Below are 15,838 nucleotides of genomic sequence, written 5' to 3' on the forward strand. Positions count from 1 at the left end.
CTCTCTCTCTCTCTCTCTCTCTCTCTCTCTCTCTCTCTCTGTGTGTGTGTGTGTGTGTGTGTGTGTGTGTGTGTGTGTGTGTAACTTTTAGGAGCTGCTTCTCTCCTGCTATGTGGGTTTCGGGGATTGATCTCATGTCATTAGAGTTAATAACCAGCACCTTTACCCTCAGAGCCATCTTGCCAGCCCAAAGATAGAGATATTCAAATCAAATAGGGCTATGAGATATTGAGGTTGATAAAAAAGATCTCGCAAATCCCAGAATGGTGAGCCTGTCTCAGAAAAGGATGGGTGGGCATAGGGAGAGAGGACTCAGTGGATAAGGGGCTTGCTGCTCTTCCTGAAGTCCTGAGTTCAGTTCCCAGCAGCTATGTCAGATAGCTTACAACCACCTGCAGGATACCTACAAATATGTGGCGTTCACACACACACACAACTAAACCTTAAAGAAAAGAAAAAGGAAAACCATAGTTCAGTTGGCAGAGTGTATGCTTGGCACACACAGAGCCCTAGGTTTGACCCCCAGCACTGAATAACCTGAGCACAGTGATCCAAACCTTTCATCCCAGAACTTGGGAGATGAGGACAGGGGATCACAGAAAAGAACAGAAAAACATAAAACCTCAATAAAACCTCAATATATATGAGACATTCACCTTTCTCACTTGTTTGATTCCAGGAATCAAAGATGGAGGGAAAGGCTTAGAAATTAAGAAATCTTTGTTCTATTTTCCTCTTACGAAGATTTCAGTGTAAACAAATCTTGAGATTTTTAATTCGGGTTTTGTTTTTTTGAGACATGGTCTCCTGTAGTTAATGCTTGCCTCACACTGGGTAGCTGAGGGTGACTTTGAATGCCTAATCCTCCTGCCTTAGCCTCCCAAGTGCAAGGGTGACCACTGTGCCCAAGTCACTGTGCGTATACATGCATGCATGTGTGTGTGCATATGTGTGTGTGTGCATATGTGTGTGTGCATATCTGTGTGTGCATATGTGTGTGTGCATATATGTCTATGCATATGTGTGTGCATATGTGTGTGTGCATATGTGTGTGTGCATGTGTGTGTGCATATCTGTGTGTGTGCATATGTGTGTGATGGATAGATACAAGCATGTTTATGTTGGTGTCAGAGTGCAAGGCCAGAGGACGTGTTGGATGTCCTGCTCTGTCATATTCTGCTGTACTCCCATGAGGTCATCTCTCACTGAAGCTGTGGCTCACTGGCTTGGCTAGGCTGGCTGGCAGTGACCTCTCAAGATCCACCTCTTTTGGCATCTAGTCCTGAGGTGATAGGGCCCACACGACAATGTCTGCACTTTTTTTTCTTTTAAACATGAGTGCTGGGGATTCAAACTCAGTCCTCGATGCTTGCACAGCAAATGCCTTTTTTTTTAATCCTCTGAGTCACCTCTTTCTTCACTCACCAAACTTCTCCAAGCCTCTGTTACAAATGCATACTTATTGACGTTTATCTTTCCCTCATGAAAGGGTTTAATGAGAACCGAGACAGTATGCACCAGTAACAGTAGTGGTGGCAGATGTGGGCAGATTATTTTTATTTAATATCTTTTTGAGACAAAGTCCCGCAGCTCAGGCCCTCAGTTCCCAGGTGGTGGGATTTAGGCGTACACTCACTGTTATGCAGAGTCTTTCCTAAGGGACAGAGAGCCTGCAAATGATCAAAGGGGAGTCAGTCCCTACCCTTAGTGCAAGAGCTAGGTACTGCCAGCGCCCTCCAGGCAGCGCGGGAGGTGCCGACACAAACTTCCTGATCATGCCCAGGATCCTTCCCCTGAAGTATGTGGAGCTACAGATCTATGACTACACCAAGCGCATCCTTCGGGTTAGGACAGTGACCGAGAAGATCTACTACCTGAGGCTCCACGAGAAACATCCACAGGCCGTGTTTCAATTCTGGATCCGCTTGGTGAAAATTTTGCAGAAAGGTCTGTCTATCACCACCAAAGACCCGAGGATCCAGTTCACTCACTGCCTGGTGCCCAAGATACCCAACCCCTCCATCAAAACAACAGTAAGTGGGGGCGCCCCGCAGCGTCTGCAGGGAAGGAAACAGAGAGGCGTGTTTCCATGTAACCTACTCCTGCACACAGAATGCTCACACACGCAAATGGACACTTGGCAGGTCCCCCATCCACGAACCCACTCCACACCTTGGGTCAGAAATACTCAGGAGAAAATATTGTGCCCTTGCCGTGCTTCCCCGAACAATACAGGAGAGCAGCTACTTGCATGGCGTTGTGTTATGCGACGCACGTGCCAAAGCTCCGGCTTTGGAATAAGGAACTTGAGTAAAGTGGATTTGGATACTGAATGGTAGATCCTGGAACCATCCCCGTGGATCTTAGGGACAAGAATGTATGTTACTGAATGCAATGCCCACGACATTTTAAAACATTCTGTCCTTTCACGGGCCCTTCCCCTCATTTCCTGACCACAGTGGACTACATCTGAATGACTCTTACTATGAAAGTTACTTTTCAGTAAATATGAACATAATTACATGTGTCTTGATAGACTTATTCTTTCTGCATTTTTGTAAAGATGGGATCCCGCTACATAGCCCAGGCTGGCTTCAAACTCAAAATCTTCCTGCCTCAGCTCCCACAGCTTCTCCTCCTGTTGTAGGTAGATGCAGGGCCTCCCGCGTACTCAATGCTAGACAAGTGTTCCGCTTGCTCTACCCCCGAGCTATTGCCTTTTTGTATTTTCTCATCATTTACTTATTTAGTGTGTGTGTGTGTGTGTGTGTGTGTGTGTGTGTGTGTGTGTGTGCTATTGTTGGCACAGGTCTCCCTCTATAGCTTAGGCTGGGCTGGAATTCACAGGATAGCCCAGGTTGCCCTCACACTACGGCTAGCCTCCTGTCTTAGCCTCCTGAGTTGCTAGGATTGCACATACACACCACTACACTGAGCTCCCTTGGGGTGTGAGGATTTCCGGGACCTGCCCAGTGAAGAAGCGCCCAGTGCAGTCTGGCAGATGATTGCTCCCAATGTGAGATCTTAAAGCTGTTTCACTAAGGTGTGTGTTTTGGTGTTTTGATAATCACCTTAGATCAGCTGCTCTAAGGTCCACTCTGTGCCCTCTGGAGAGCGTAGCCTCCACAGCACACCAGAGAAAGTGTGCTGTTGCCAGAGGCCTCCATCACTGGCCTGGCAATCCTGTGAATTAATGCTTATAGGCCTGAAACTGAAGTCAGTCACACAGATTCCTTCAAGGCCCTGCCAGGGAGAGCGTGGATGCTCCCGCAGCAGCAGAACCCTCTGACTTGAATTTCCCCACGCAGCCTGAAAGCAGCGTGCCAGCATCCTCCCAGCCCAGTGAGAACGGAATGCTGCTGGCGGCTGAGCGGACCAACGGCAGTCTGTTAGGGCTCTCAAAAAGACACCAGCTCACGGGAGACAGGTGAGTCCTGTGTTGTTAGCTCCAGTCTCCCTCGCCCTAGCCTGGATTCACGGGGCCTGTGCCACTCTCTGTCCAGCTAGATCTAGTTCTTGTTATTCTAGTCAGCCACACAACTTTGTCTCCAAGCTTGTGCTTGAAAGCAGGTTCTGTGGCACCCAGGCATCTGAATGTTCATTCTACAGATAAACTCCACTGTTTTCAAATGGCAGATACACAATAGAAGTGGAAAAAAAATGGGTAAATTAATTCCAAGAAATGTGAGTTATTAAATGAGTCAGTTAGCTACTGACTCACTAATCCCAAAGGCCCCTTGGGAGAGCCTCTTCTTTGTCCTCTCTACGTCTGGTGTAAAATGGGCAGTGACCAAAGACTCCTCCTAGCTCCAAGTTTCAACTAATTCCCTTACAAGAGCCACAGATTGAACCCCCACATGCAGGGCAAATATAACTCATACTCTGCCATCAATGCATAATTTGTTTTGTTTTGTTTTTTAATTTGTGATTTTTTCCCCCCACTGGGAGGAGTTTTTTTTGTTGCATGGCTTTAAAAGCTGCTTTTCTGGACAGTCCCTACAGAACACGGTGCCCTTTTAGAAAATCTGGTTCTTTCAGATCGCAAAACCAGCCTCACTTTGGAAGTTAAAATGTCTGGTACCTTAGACTACCTTCTTGATGCCCTCAACCTGGTCCCACTCCTCTCTGCTCCTCCTCCACTCTCCCCTCCCCTCCCCCATGAGCTTCTTATTGCCCCGATGGCCTCAGACTCACTATATAGCCACGGGTGACCTCAAACTCCTGGTCCTCCTGCCTCCACATCCCAAGTGCTAGGGTTCGAACCCAGGGCTTCATGTGTACCAGTCAAAGACAACCCACGGAGCTACATCCCCAGTCCTGGTCCCTTGGTCTTGTTTGCTTGTTTGACTCAGGGTTTCACTCTATAGCTCTGAATAGACTTGAACTTGCTGTAATCCTCCTGCCTCAGCCTCCAAAAAATTTTCTTTGGAGCCGACATGATGGCTCATTGGTTCAGAGCACTGACTGCTCTTCCAGAGGATTCAGGCTTAATTCCCAACAACCATGTGGCTGCCCACAACTGTCTATAAGTCTAGGTTCAAGGGATCTAACATACTTTTCTGGCCTCCTCAGGTACCGGGCACACAAGTGGTGCACAGACATACATGAAAACAACCCCCCCCCCATACACATAAAATAATAAAAAAAAATCATTATTTTTCCTAGGCAGGGTCATCAACTTCTCTTTCCATTTCCCCATGATTTAAGCTGATTTTTCCTCTTAGGAGCTTTCTTGTGTTATTTTGTTGTTTGGAGTTTTTGTTTCAGTTTTGTTCTAAGACAGATGACCTTGAACACACCTCTGTATTGTTTTGGATTTTTGTTTGTTGGTTTGTTTTTGAGACAGCGTCTCACTGTTTAGCTCTTGGGTAGCTTGGGACTCACTATGTAGACCAGGTTAGCTTTGAACTCACAAAGATCTGCTTACCTCCGCCTCTTCAGTACTGGGATTAAAGTTGTACCCCACCAGGCCCTGCACAGTTTGTTTCTATTTATTTTCTTTTTGCTTGGACAAAGTCTTATTGTGTAACTCGGGCTGACCTCTGGTAGAGAAGTATGTGCTCTTAACTACTGAATCTCTCTCCATTCTTTAAAAAACAGTTTATTTAAGCAGATTTTTTTTTTTATGTGTATGGGTGTTTTGCCTGTAGAGCCTGTGGGGACCAGAAGAGGACATCAGACTCCTTAGAACTGGAGCCATAGACAATTGTAAGATGCCATACAGATACTAGGAACCAAACTTAAGTCCTCTGAAAGTGTAGCAAGTGCTCTTTACTGCTGAGGTGTTTGTTCCAGCCCTTAAGTGGAGTCTAACACTGTCTTCTTTCCTTGCTGTTGTCTTCCATGACCTGGGACTCTCTGGACTCCCACAGATCCACTGAGACTACCATAGAAATCAACAGCTCCAGCAGCTGCAAGACCCCCCCACTGGTGGCATCTTCAGTTAATATGCCCATGAGAGCTACCTTGACCCACAGCCTCTGGGAACAAGAGAACCCAAACGAGAGCTTCCTGCAGGTTCCTGTAGCCAGCTCCTTAGGAGAGAACTTTTTGGGACCCTAACACCTAAACCAGAACACGTGTCGGCCAGCCCCTGCCTCGTATAATGCTGCTTCCCACAGTGGGCCAAGTAACCACGGGAGAGATGAGATGGTGCTTATGCCAAGACGCTCCTCTACTTCCACCAATAAACCTCCAATGGAGTCCTTGTTGTTGTAGGTTGTGTTTTGGCGGGGGAGGGGAAGGGGACTGGGACGGAAGCATCTGGGCAGCTGGCTCAGGGGGAAACCACCGCTCACTACTCAGAAAAATAAATGCGAAGTAAGCGCTGGCCTGCCAAGTCCAAAGCATCTAGACCAACCGGAGCTATCCAGCAAAGGAACCAGTCTCTGAGGAGCGCTCTTATTCCATTGTCAAAGAGATAGTGGGACCCAGAGGCAGGACTTTGGTATGCAGAAACCCCGGAATGGTGACTGCCAGCTAGGAGATGACTTCATTTCAAGAAAGAAACTGAGGATTCATCTCTCTCAATTCCCTGTGTGAGGGCAAAAGCCCAACGGCACGCCCCTGGCCGTGAACAAGGGTTACTAATGTGGTTTCTGGGAAGGGTAGTGGTGACTCCCTAGCAAAGGAGTTCTGACTGCCTTGACTGTCCTCTTCTGGAACCTGGAGAAAGCAAGCTGGGGGACCTTGTATCTTGCGGGTTTCTGAGCACATATTCCTAATTGTGTCGGCAATGATCAAAACTGCTCCTACTTCCTAGACAATTAGGAATATTTACCCGGCATATACTACCATAATAGCCAATACGTGTTGTAGGGTATTTAGATTACACTGTGGCCCTCCAGAAAAATTTACCTTGAATCAGGGGGCAGAACCAGCAGCTAGCTGACAGAAATTAGCCTTAGAGAGGCCCGCACTTCGGATAGAGAGGATGCACTGGAAGAAAAGGGCAGGGAGGAGAGTTTGAGCTTCCTTTTGGTTCTAGGACAAGGGAAGAGATGTGTCTCTTGTGGTGTCTCTGGCCAAAAAGGAAGGTCTGCTGGTTATTTCTTTGATTTAGCAGGTTTTCACCCTGACATCTGACTTCCAAGTCTTTGCAGGTAAATAAAACAACAGAGACTTAGTTTACAGCTATAGATGGTCCAGGTTCTGCCACAGCTGATGCCTGAATGGTGGGCAGGGTGCTGAATGCAGGGTCATGGGGATGAAGACAATAATTAAAATACCGGTAGATTCCTGTTCAGCTGCTAAGCTGACAGAAAAACATCAAATACGCATTTATGACATCGGTTTGGTGCCCTGGTTGGTGTGTGATGTTGAGCTCATCAGGGAACAAGAGAGGGCAAGTTTCCTGTCCTTAGAGACAGCTTGGGGCAGCTACTGACCTCTGTTATAAAGATAAAGGAAGGCCATTACTGATTACATGACATTTATGTCACTCAGTCCCCAAATAAAAGTTGGAGGACCTGCCTTCCCGAATCTCACATCTTGTGTGATGCCAGGAGGAAGAGCATGGTTGTCCTCTTCCTGGGAAGGCTTGGTTAATCCGAGGAGCAAATCCTGGCAAGACTGGGTTATACAAGATACTAATGTCAGTGATTTTCTTCCTCCCATCCCCCATTGAAAACACAAGCAACCCAAATTTCTTTTGGCCATTGTGCTAGTTCCCTGTCATCTTGGCACAAGCTAGAGTCCTATGGGACCACAGAACCACAAACGAGAAAATGCCGCCATCAGATTGGCCTAGGGCACATTTTTTTTCCTGTGGGGCATTTTATTGATTAATGATCAATGTGGGAGGGCCCAGTTCATTGAGCAGGTTGTGTAAAAACGTAGGCTGAGCAAGCCAGTACGTAGCCTTTCTCCACAGCCTCTGCTTTCAGTTCCTGCCTTGGCTTCTATTGGTGATACTCTATAAGGTGTAAACGGAAGTACACCGTGTTCTTCCCAAACTGCTTTTGGTCATGGCATCTATCACGGGAATAGAAAGGAAGCTAGGGCAGGCATATTTGCTATTAAATAAACTGGGCATTGCCGGTGCTGGTAAAAGGACATCTAGAAGCTGGACCCATGCGAGGCTGATAATGAAGAGTGACCATACCCCCCCAATGTACGCCTGTTCTAGTATCATTGTTAATATATAAAATATAACTCTCAGAGTTGTCCTTGTGGGGCTAAATCATATGGCATCCTGTGTTTATAAGCACTTAAAGAATACCTGTCTTTACTCCATTTAAACAAAGTCTCACTCTGTGGCCCAGTCTATCTTTGAGCTCACAGCAATTCTCCTGTCTCCACTTCCCAAATGCTAGGATCACAAGTGTGGGCCACCACACTCAGCCTCTAGTGCCTGGGTTTATGTTTCTTTCAGTTCTCACTTGACCTGCTGTGATAATCCCACTGGCCGGACTCTAATATCACCATAACATTAACAGATGGCATCATTGGATACTCACATCTGTAAGGGTTTGCAAAGATCTCTCAGTCCACCCCACAACCCACTCAGAGGCAGATACTCGTTAGCACATTTTGTAAATGACGACACCACAGAGAGAACATTTGAGGTCACACAGGGAGTAAGTAGCCAGCATTTTTTTTTTTTTTTGAGACAGGGTTTCTCTGTAGCTGTTTGGTTCCTGTCCTGGAACTAGCTCTTCTAGACCAGGCTGGCCTCGAACTCACAGAGATCCGCCTACCCCTGCCTCCCGAGTGCTGGGATTAAAGGTGTGCGCCACCACCGCCTGGCTAGTAGCCAGCATTTTAACTCAGTCTGTCTAATCTAAGCTTACAACATTTGTACTGGTCTCTCTATATAATCCTGGTCGTCTTGAAACTTGCTATAGAGACAGATCTGGCTTCAAACTGCTGCTGCTTCCCAGGTTCTGGGCTTACACGGCATGGGCCACAGCCCACACTTCGGATGAGCCTGTGACCCTCTGCCTATCCGTTCCTTACATACGTCTAACAGCAACCTTTCTGAAGCATTGTATACATGCCTGCCAGAGCTCCCTTCTTCATAAACCCAAACTCTTGGACATGAAATGACTGACACCCCGCTAATAACCACAGGCTCTCTGTTTGCTGCAGTTCCTCTGGAATCTTACCCATCCATCATGCCAAGTTCCTTGTGGGTTCCTAAATTTGCATTGTCTTTGAGTACTGCCTGGGCATTTTATACACGTTCACTCCATCCAATGTTCATTTCCTTGCTTTTCCTACACCCCCCAAGATACTGGTGTTTAGTGTGCTATATACTCCGCTACGTGTGTGGTCCTCATTTGCATTGGATTGTAGCATTCCTAACCACATTGTAGCTATTTCTTCCATGTCCGTCTCCTTATAGGAACTCTAAGAACAGATGCCATTTCAGAATCAATTAGATACTCAGAAGAGAAGCTAACTTTCACTCAAAGGAGAGGAATTCATTGGAAGGATGCAGGTTGCCATGTAAAACTGTTATGGAGCTTGTGACCCCTGGGAAAAGACCATAAACTCAACCCTGTAGTAGGAGCAGAGGGCTGCGTTCCTGCCACCCAGCTCCCGGCTACCCGGTTAGCTTATGCCCTGAAATAATAACACGGAAACTGTATTCTTTTAAACACTGCTTGGCCCATTAGCTCTAGCCTCTTACTGGCTAACTCTCATATCTTGCTAACCCATATCTAATAATCTGTGTAGCACCACGAGGTGGTGGCTTACCCAAAGATTCTAGCGTACTTCCATCTTGGGCCAGAGCTTCATCTCGTCTGCCCTGGAGAGGAGCTGCATGGCATCTGTCTCACTTCCCTTCTTCCCAGCATTCTGTTCTGTTTACTCCGCCTGCCTAATTTTCTGTCCTATCAGGCCAAGCAGTTTTCTTTATTGATTAACCAATGAAACAACAGATTGACAAATGACCTTCTCACATCACAACCCAATTGTAATTAAAAGATTTATTGATTAGCTGCTAGTAGGATGACAATCTCTGAGATTGCCTTGAAAGGGGGTTGAGGGAAGAATGTGGGGGAACTGTTTTGTTTTGTTTTTCAACCGGGTTCCTTTGTGTAGCCTTGGCTGTCCTGGATTAGCTCTGTAGACCAGGCTGGCCTCGAACTCAGAGATCTGCCTGCCTCTGCCTCCTGAGTGCTGGGATTAAAGTGTGTGCCACCACCCCCCAGCTGAGGGAGGAATTTTAAAAGGGGAAAACCACAAGAAGACCCTTAAGATCACACAAGCAAGTAAAAACCAGTCTGTTCTGACAAGTTAAGTGGTTAAGCGACTCAAAACAACCTTTGGGTATCTGTGTAAGCAAGTTACAGGAGTGAAAAAGCAGTTAGTCATATCCTAACAAGTAGATAATCACAGCTTTACGTTTCTGGGTGGAATCAGCGAATCAGGTGACTGGGAGCTTACCTTCCAGGGACTGGAGTCAGAGCCTAGTGACTATTGGGTACCACAATGGAAGCCTAGCATAAAATGGAGTTTCTTTAGCCATCACAAAACCAAAGGGACAATTGACGGATAGCGGCGCAGCAGTGGAGAGTCATGACGTCTCAGAGTGTGACAGCAGGGCATTGCTGGGGAGTCAGGGAGAGGTCAAAGGCTGCAGTAGGGAAATTTAAATTGTTACAAAGGAGCAAACAGAGAAATGGAATTCTGGTGGCTGATAGTGAATGTCCAGTGTGGTTTAACTCTGTTCTCTGGTGGGGGAAACAAGAGAGATTTGATTTGTTTATTTATTTGTTTGTTTGTTTGTTTATTTTTGAGACAGGGTCTCTCTGTGTAGCTCTGTTTGACCTGGAACTCTCTGGGTAGATCAGGCTGACTGAGATACACCTGCATCTGTCTCCCAAGTGCTGGAATTAAGGATGCATGCCACCACATCTGGCCCTATATTTTTTTGTTTCTGTTTTTGTTTTTGAGGGAACGGTCTCACCCTGGAGCCTGGGTTGGTTTTGAGCTAATGAGACTCATTCCTAAGCCTCCCAAGTTCTGGAGCCTGAGCCACCACTTCCGTGGGCTTTGAGAGCATGCCAAATTTCAAGTTCTGCCACCAAAAGCTGTCCCAGTGGCTAGTTAGATGGACAATTAAGGAGGTCAGGTGACATAGGAAGATCACCTTATGACATTTTCTCTTCTTGGAAGAGAGCAAGTTTGGTTACTATTTAGTGTGAAAAACCACCAAACCCTTAGCTCTGGGCTCTCAGCCACAGCACAACCTATGAGATATGGCCCTTATTTCATCCCATTTTGTAGCATGGGCCAGGCCAACTGATAACGGAATATTAATATTCTTGTGTTTGCTGTGTTCATGGAATAAACTGTGTTGTTTTGATGTATTGTTCATTTAGTCCCCCTTTGTTCCTTTTAGGTGTAGTGATGGTTTAAGTCTGAACCACTTCCAGTGTGAGGGGGCAGACATAAGTGTGGAAGCCAGAGGCCAACATGGCGTCTTCTCCAATAGCTTTTGCACTCTATTTTAACTTGCTTATGTTTTGTTTAGTGTTATTGTGTGCAAGACTGGGAGTGTGCGTGTGCCCTGACACACATGGAAGTTAGAGGAGCCTTTCAGGAATCAATTCTTTCCCCTCCCCTGACAGCCTCGGATTGAATTCAGGTCTCCAGATTTAAGAAGCAGCTGCCTTTACCCTCTGATCCATCTTGCCTGCCCTCCGACTTATTTATTTATTAATTTTTTAGTGATGACGAGGTCTCTTCACTAAACCTGGAGCTCACCAATTGACTAGGTTAAGAGACCAGCGAGTCTCAGGAACCCTCCTGTCTCTCCCTCCCCAGCTGTAGATTTATAGGTACCTTGCTTCTTGGATTTTTATGTAGGTGTACCACAGCTCCTAGAATTTTACGTGGGGACATCCATTCAGTCCTTGTGCTCGTGCAGCAAGCATGTTACTGGCTGGACCATCTCCTCGACCTGGACATGCTATTTTGGATGTGGGGCCTGCATGGCATAAGTAGGTCATGCAGGACAGGCCTTTGAAGATTATACCAGGGCCCTGGTTCCAGCATCCTCCCTGCTTCCCTGTGTGCAGTGTGGGCAAAGCCTTCCTGTACTCCAACCCTGCCCTTCCGCATGATGGATTGAGAGTCCAAATGGCCCAGACAATCCTTTATTCTTGTGAACTCTTTCTGCCAGGAGTTCTGCCCTTGTGTCACAGAAGGCGCTGATAGAGGTACCAAGTTCTGGAATTGTAGTAAGTCCACCCACTTCTCCATTAAGTCATCATTTTTTAAAATAATTTTTTTTGATTTATTTAACTTTATTTTATGTACGTTGGTGTGAAGTTCTCAGATTCCCTGGAACTGGAGTTACAGACAGTTGTGAGTTCTCATGTGGGTACTGGGAATTGAACCCCGGTCCTCTGGAAGAGTAGTCAGTGCTCTTAACCACCTAGCCAACTTTCCAGCCCCAAGTCATCATTTTTAAATGTTACTCTTTGCCGCCCTTTGAGACCTATATTCTACAGCATCCGAGGCAGCATGCACCCTTCATTCACCACTTAGAATAGTGAAATGGTCTCTAAATGATGCTGTACTTAAAGATAACACACTGTTGATGCTGTTGTTTTCACGGTAGGTCTCTCTATAACCCAGGCTGGCCTAGAGCTCACTCAGCAGTCCTCCTGCCTCAGCCTCACAAGTGTTGGGGTTGCAGGCCCAAGCCACCACACTGTGTACTATGAATCAGACTCGGCTTCGTGCACATCAGCTAAACACTCGGCCAACTGAGCTGTGCCACCAGCCCAGAAAGTTCCAAAATCTGCAGCACTCTTGATCTTGTGAATTTCAGATACTATTTAACCTGTATTTGTGTTTTTCTATGTATAGGATGTAAAATGTTGCAAGGAGGGCCTGGAGAAAGAAGTCACCAGCAAAGAGCACTTGCGGTTCTGGCAAAGAATCAGGGTTCAGTTTCCAGCACCCTCACAGTGGCCCACAACTATCTGTAACCCAGTTCCAAGGGATCTGACCCTCTCTTCTGACCTTCCCGGGTACTGGGCTTGTATATGGTGCACATACATGCAAGCAGACAAAACATTCATATACAAAAAAAAAAACCCAAAATAAATAAATCTTTAAAAATCTTGCAAGGGACATGAGTTCCTTGTTAAAAGGTTTCTTGTAGGGAGGCCTTTGAACCCCAAATTCCAAATCCCTGACAGTTTTGCTTACACACTATATGTTCTCTTCTGTTGACTGAGCAAGGTCTCCATCTTATTTTGGTGCCGCTACTTTCTACCCTTGCTGTGAGGAAGGCATGCTTGTCTTACTGGTAAAGATGATCCTCTCCAAACACCGGCCAGAAGTATCACAGTCCTCTAGAGCAGTGGTCCTCAACCTCCCTGATGCTTTGATCCTTTAATGCAGTTCCTCATGTTGTAGTGACCCCCCCCAACATCAAATTATTTTCATTGCTACTTCATAACTGTAATTTTGCTACAGTTATCAATCATAATGTAAATATCTGTGTTTTCCAATGGTCTTAGGCAGCCAACTCTGTGAAAGGGTTGTTCGCTCAGCCCCCAAAGGGGTCACAACCCACAGGTTAAGAACAGCTGACCTACACTCTGGAAAGCAGTGTGGCGGTTCCTCAGGAAATTCGGGATCAACCTACCCCTGGACCCAACAATACCACTCTTGGGAATATACCCAAGAGAGGCCCTATCATACAACAAAAGTATATGCTCAACTATGTTCATAGCAGCATTGTTTGTAGTAGCCAGAACCTGGAAACAACCTAGATGACCTTCAATGGGAGAATGGATGAAGAAAGTATGGAATATATACATATTAGAGTATTACTCAGCAGTAAAAAACAAGGACTTCTTGAAGTTTGCGTACAAATGGATGGAAATAGAAAACACTATCCTGAGTGAGTAAGCCAGACCCAAAAAGAGGAACATGGGATGTACTCACTCATATTTGGTTTTTAGCCATAAATAAAGGACAGTGAGCTTATAATTCGTGATCCTAGAGAAGCTAAATAAGAAGGTGAATCCAAAGACAAACATAGGCATCCTCCTGAATATTAAGCTTCATCAGGCGATGAAAGGAGACAGAGACAGAGACCCACATTGGAGCACCTGACAGAAATCTCAAGGTCCAAATCAGGAGCAGAAGGAGAGGGAGCAGGAGCAAGGAACTCAGGACCACGAGGGGTACACCCATACACTGAGAAAATGGGGATGTTCTATCGGGAATTCACCAAGGCCAGCTGGCCTGGGTCTGAAGAAGCATGGGATAAAACCGGACTTGCTGAACATAGCGGACAATGAGGACTACTGAGAACTCAAGAACAATGGCAATGGGTTTTTGATCCTACTGCACATACTGGCTTTGGGGGAGCCTAGGCAGTTTGGATGCTCAACTTACTAAACCTGGATGGAGGTGGGCGGTCCTTGGACTTCCCACAGGTCAGGGAACCCTGATTACTCTTCAAGCTGATGAGGGAGAGGGACTTGATGAGGGAGGGGGAGGGAAATGGGAGGCGGTGGCGGGGAGGAGGCAGAAATCCTTAATAAATAAATAAATTTAAAAAAATAAAAAATAAAAAAGAACAGCTGACCTAGGGAAGAGGCGCCAAAACTAGCAATATCTGTCTCCCATTTCTGGCTTTGATTTTTGTTGTCGTTGTTTTGAGACAGAGTCTATACATGCAAGGCTGGCCTTAAACTCATGGTCTTCTTCTTTAGTCTCCAGTGTAGCAGCTTACTGGTATTACAGCATCACAGCCAGCTTTGCCTCCAGCTTTCAACAGAGGACCACCCCCACACCTGCCCCCAGCCCTATGACATCACTGCCACCCCTACCTCTCAACTTCAGATCAGCAAGTAGCAGATATTTTTCATATAGCTTGAGGTAGCTGACTTTCTGCTGTTGTGATAAAAGATCTGATGTAGTCAACTTAAAAGGAAGAAAAGGAAGCTGGGCAATGGTGGCACACACCTTTAATCCCCAGCACTTGGGAGGCAGGCTCAGGCGGAGCTCTGTGAGTTCAAGGCCAGCCTGGTCTATAGTTCCAGGAAAGACTCCAGAGCTACAGAGAAACCCTGACTCGGAAAACCAAAAACCAAAGAAAAAGGAGGAGGAGGAGGAAGGAGGATGAAGAGGAGGAAGGAGAGAAGAAGAAGGAGAAGAAGAAGAGGAAGAAGAAGAAGAGGAAGAAGAAGAAGGAGGGGTAGGGGTTGGGGTTGTATTTCAGTGGTAGAGAGCTTGTTTAAGCATGCATGGTATGTCTGAGACCATCCTGAGTGTCACAGAGAAGGAAGGTGAGGAGTCAGGGAGGCAGTGTTAGAAGAGGAGGGGCGAGGAGGAAATGCAGACTCAGGAGCTGGCTGGTTCTCTAAGGTTTCAGGTTTGGAGTGGGGAACACGGAATAAGAAATTTATTAGGAGAGCTATTGACACATAGCTAGACAGCCTTTGGAGGTTTCTGAGGCGAGTTCGGGCCTGTGAAGTATGCAGAAGTCCTTTCCTATAAGATTCAGAGGCAGGAGGCAGGCGCTATGTCACGTGATTGATAAGTGGTCTGTAGCTTATGCTTGTTTGCAGCCAGGCTGTCTCTGGCACAACAACGCAGGGTGAGAACAAGAATCCAGAAGAACAACTTACTTTCATTCTGAAACACAAATTATTATAATTTTGGTAATTATCACTGTTCGATCAAAATGGAGGAGCTTTACAAAATGGCCTGACTGTGACTAACAAGTTCCATGTAGGAACTGAGTGAAGGAGCGTCCAGGATGTGAGAGAAGGGATGGCTCAGACGCCAGAAGACAGCACTCAGCAAACGGCGCTTGACTGATGGGGTTGAATGCTTGAGAGGCACCTTGTATCTACATAGAAACTGATGTAGAAAAAAAATCAGGATTAAAGACAAGCAGATGAAAAACTCTTAAGGAGAAAAAATGTAGGAAGAGAAATACAATTCATGGATGTGTTATATTTGCAACTATTTGTAAAATACTGCCAACAATGGTTAAGGATTTAACCAAAGATACCAAGATCTGCTTGGAAGATTAGTGAAGGGCAAGTGTGTGGGGAAGGTGAAGATCAAAGTCCCTTCCCACAGAGGGAGGCGCCCACTGCCCCAGATGGAAGCTCTGGACCTGGGAACTTGAGTTCCCTGTTCCCTGGCAGGTCTGTGTAGACTACACAGGAGGGCTCATCACGTCTAGTTTCCGTGTACTTTGGCCAACAGTCAGGCCAGGTAAGAGACAAGACGGATAGGAGGGGTTGATTCTACCCCATGGTCATATAAGATTTCTCTAGAATGTTCCCACCCACCCCCACCCCCTGCTCCAGTAACCATTCCTGCTCCTTACTCTACACCTCTGTGA

At 46.3% G+C, this 15,838-nt stretch overlaps 1 protein-coding gene across 1 annotated transcript in view; it reads left to right on the plus strand.

The window, feature by feature from the left end:
• The window catches only part of Fam71f2 (family with sequence similarity 71 member F2), a 9,841-nt gene extending 4,279 nt beyond the window's left edge, over positions 1–5,562 (plus strand). Inside the window, exons 3-5 of the mRNA XM_005365735.2 lie at positions 1,784–2,033; positions 3,309–3,427; positions 5,373–5,562. Of these exons, the coding sequence (XP_005365792.1) occupies positions 1,784–2,033; positions 3,309–3,427; positions 5,373–5,562 (559 nt within the window). The remainder of the gene's footprint in view (positions 1–1,783; positions 2,034–3,308; positions 3,428–5,372) is intronic.
• Positions 5,563–15,838: the final 10,276 nt, after the last annotated feature.

This window comes from Microtus ochrogaster, unplaced genomic scaffold, assembly GCF_000317375.1.
Source record: "Microtus ochrogaster isolate Prairie Vole_2 unplaced genomic scaffold, MicOch1.0 UNK4, whole genome shotgun sequence".
NCBI classification, from domain to species: Eukaryota; Metazoa; Chordata; class Mammalia; order Rodentia; family Cricetidae; genus Microtus; species Microtus ochrogaster.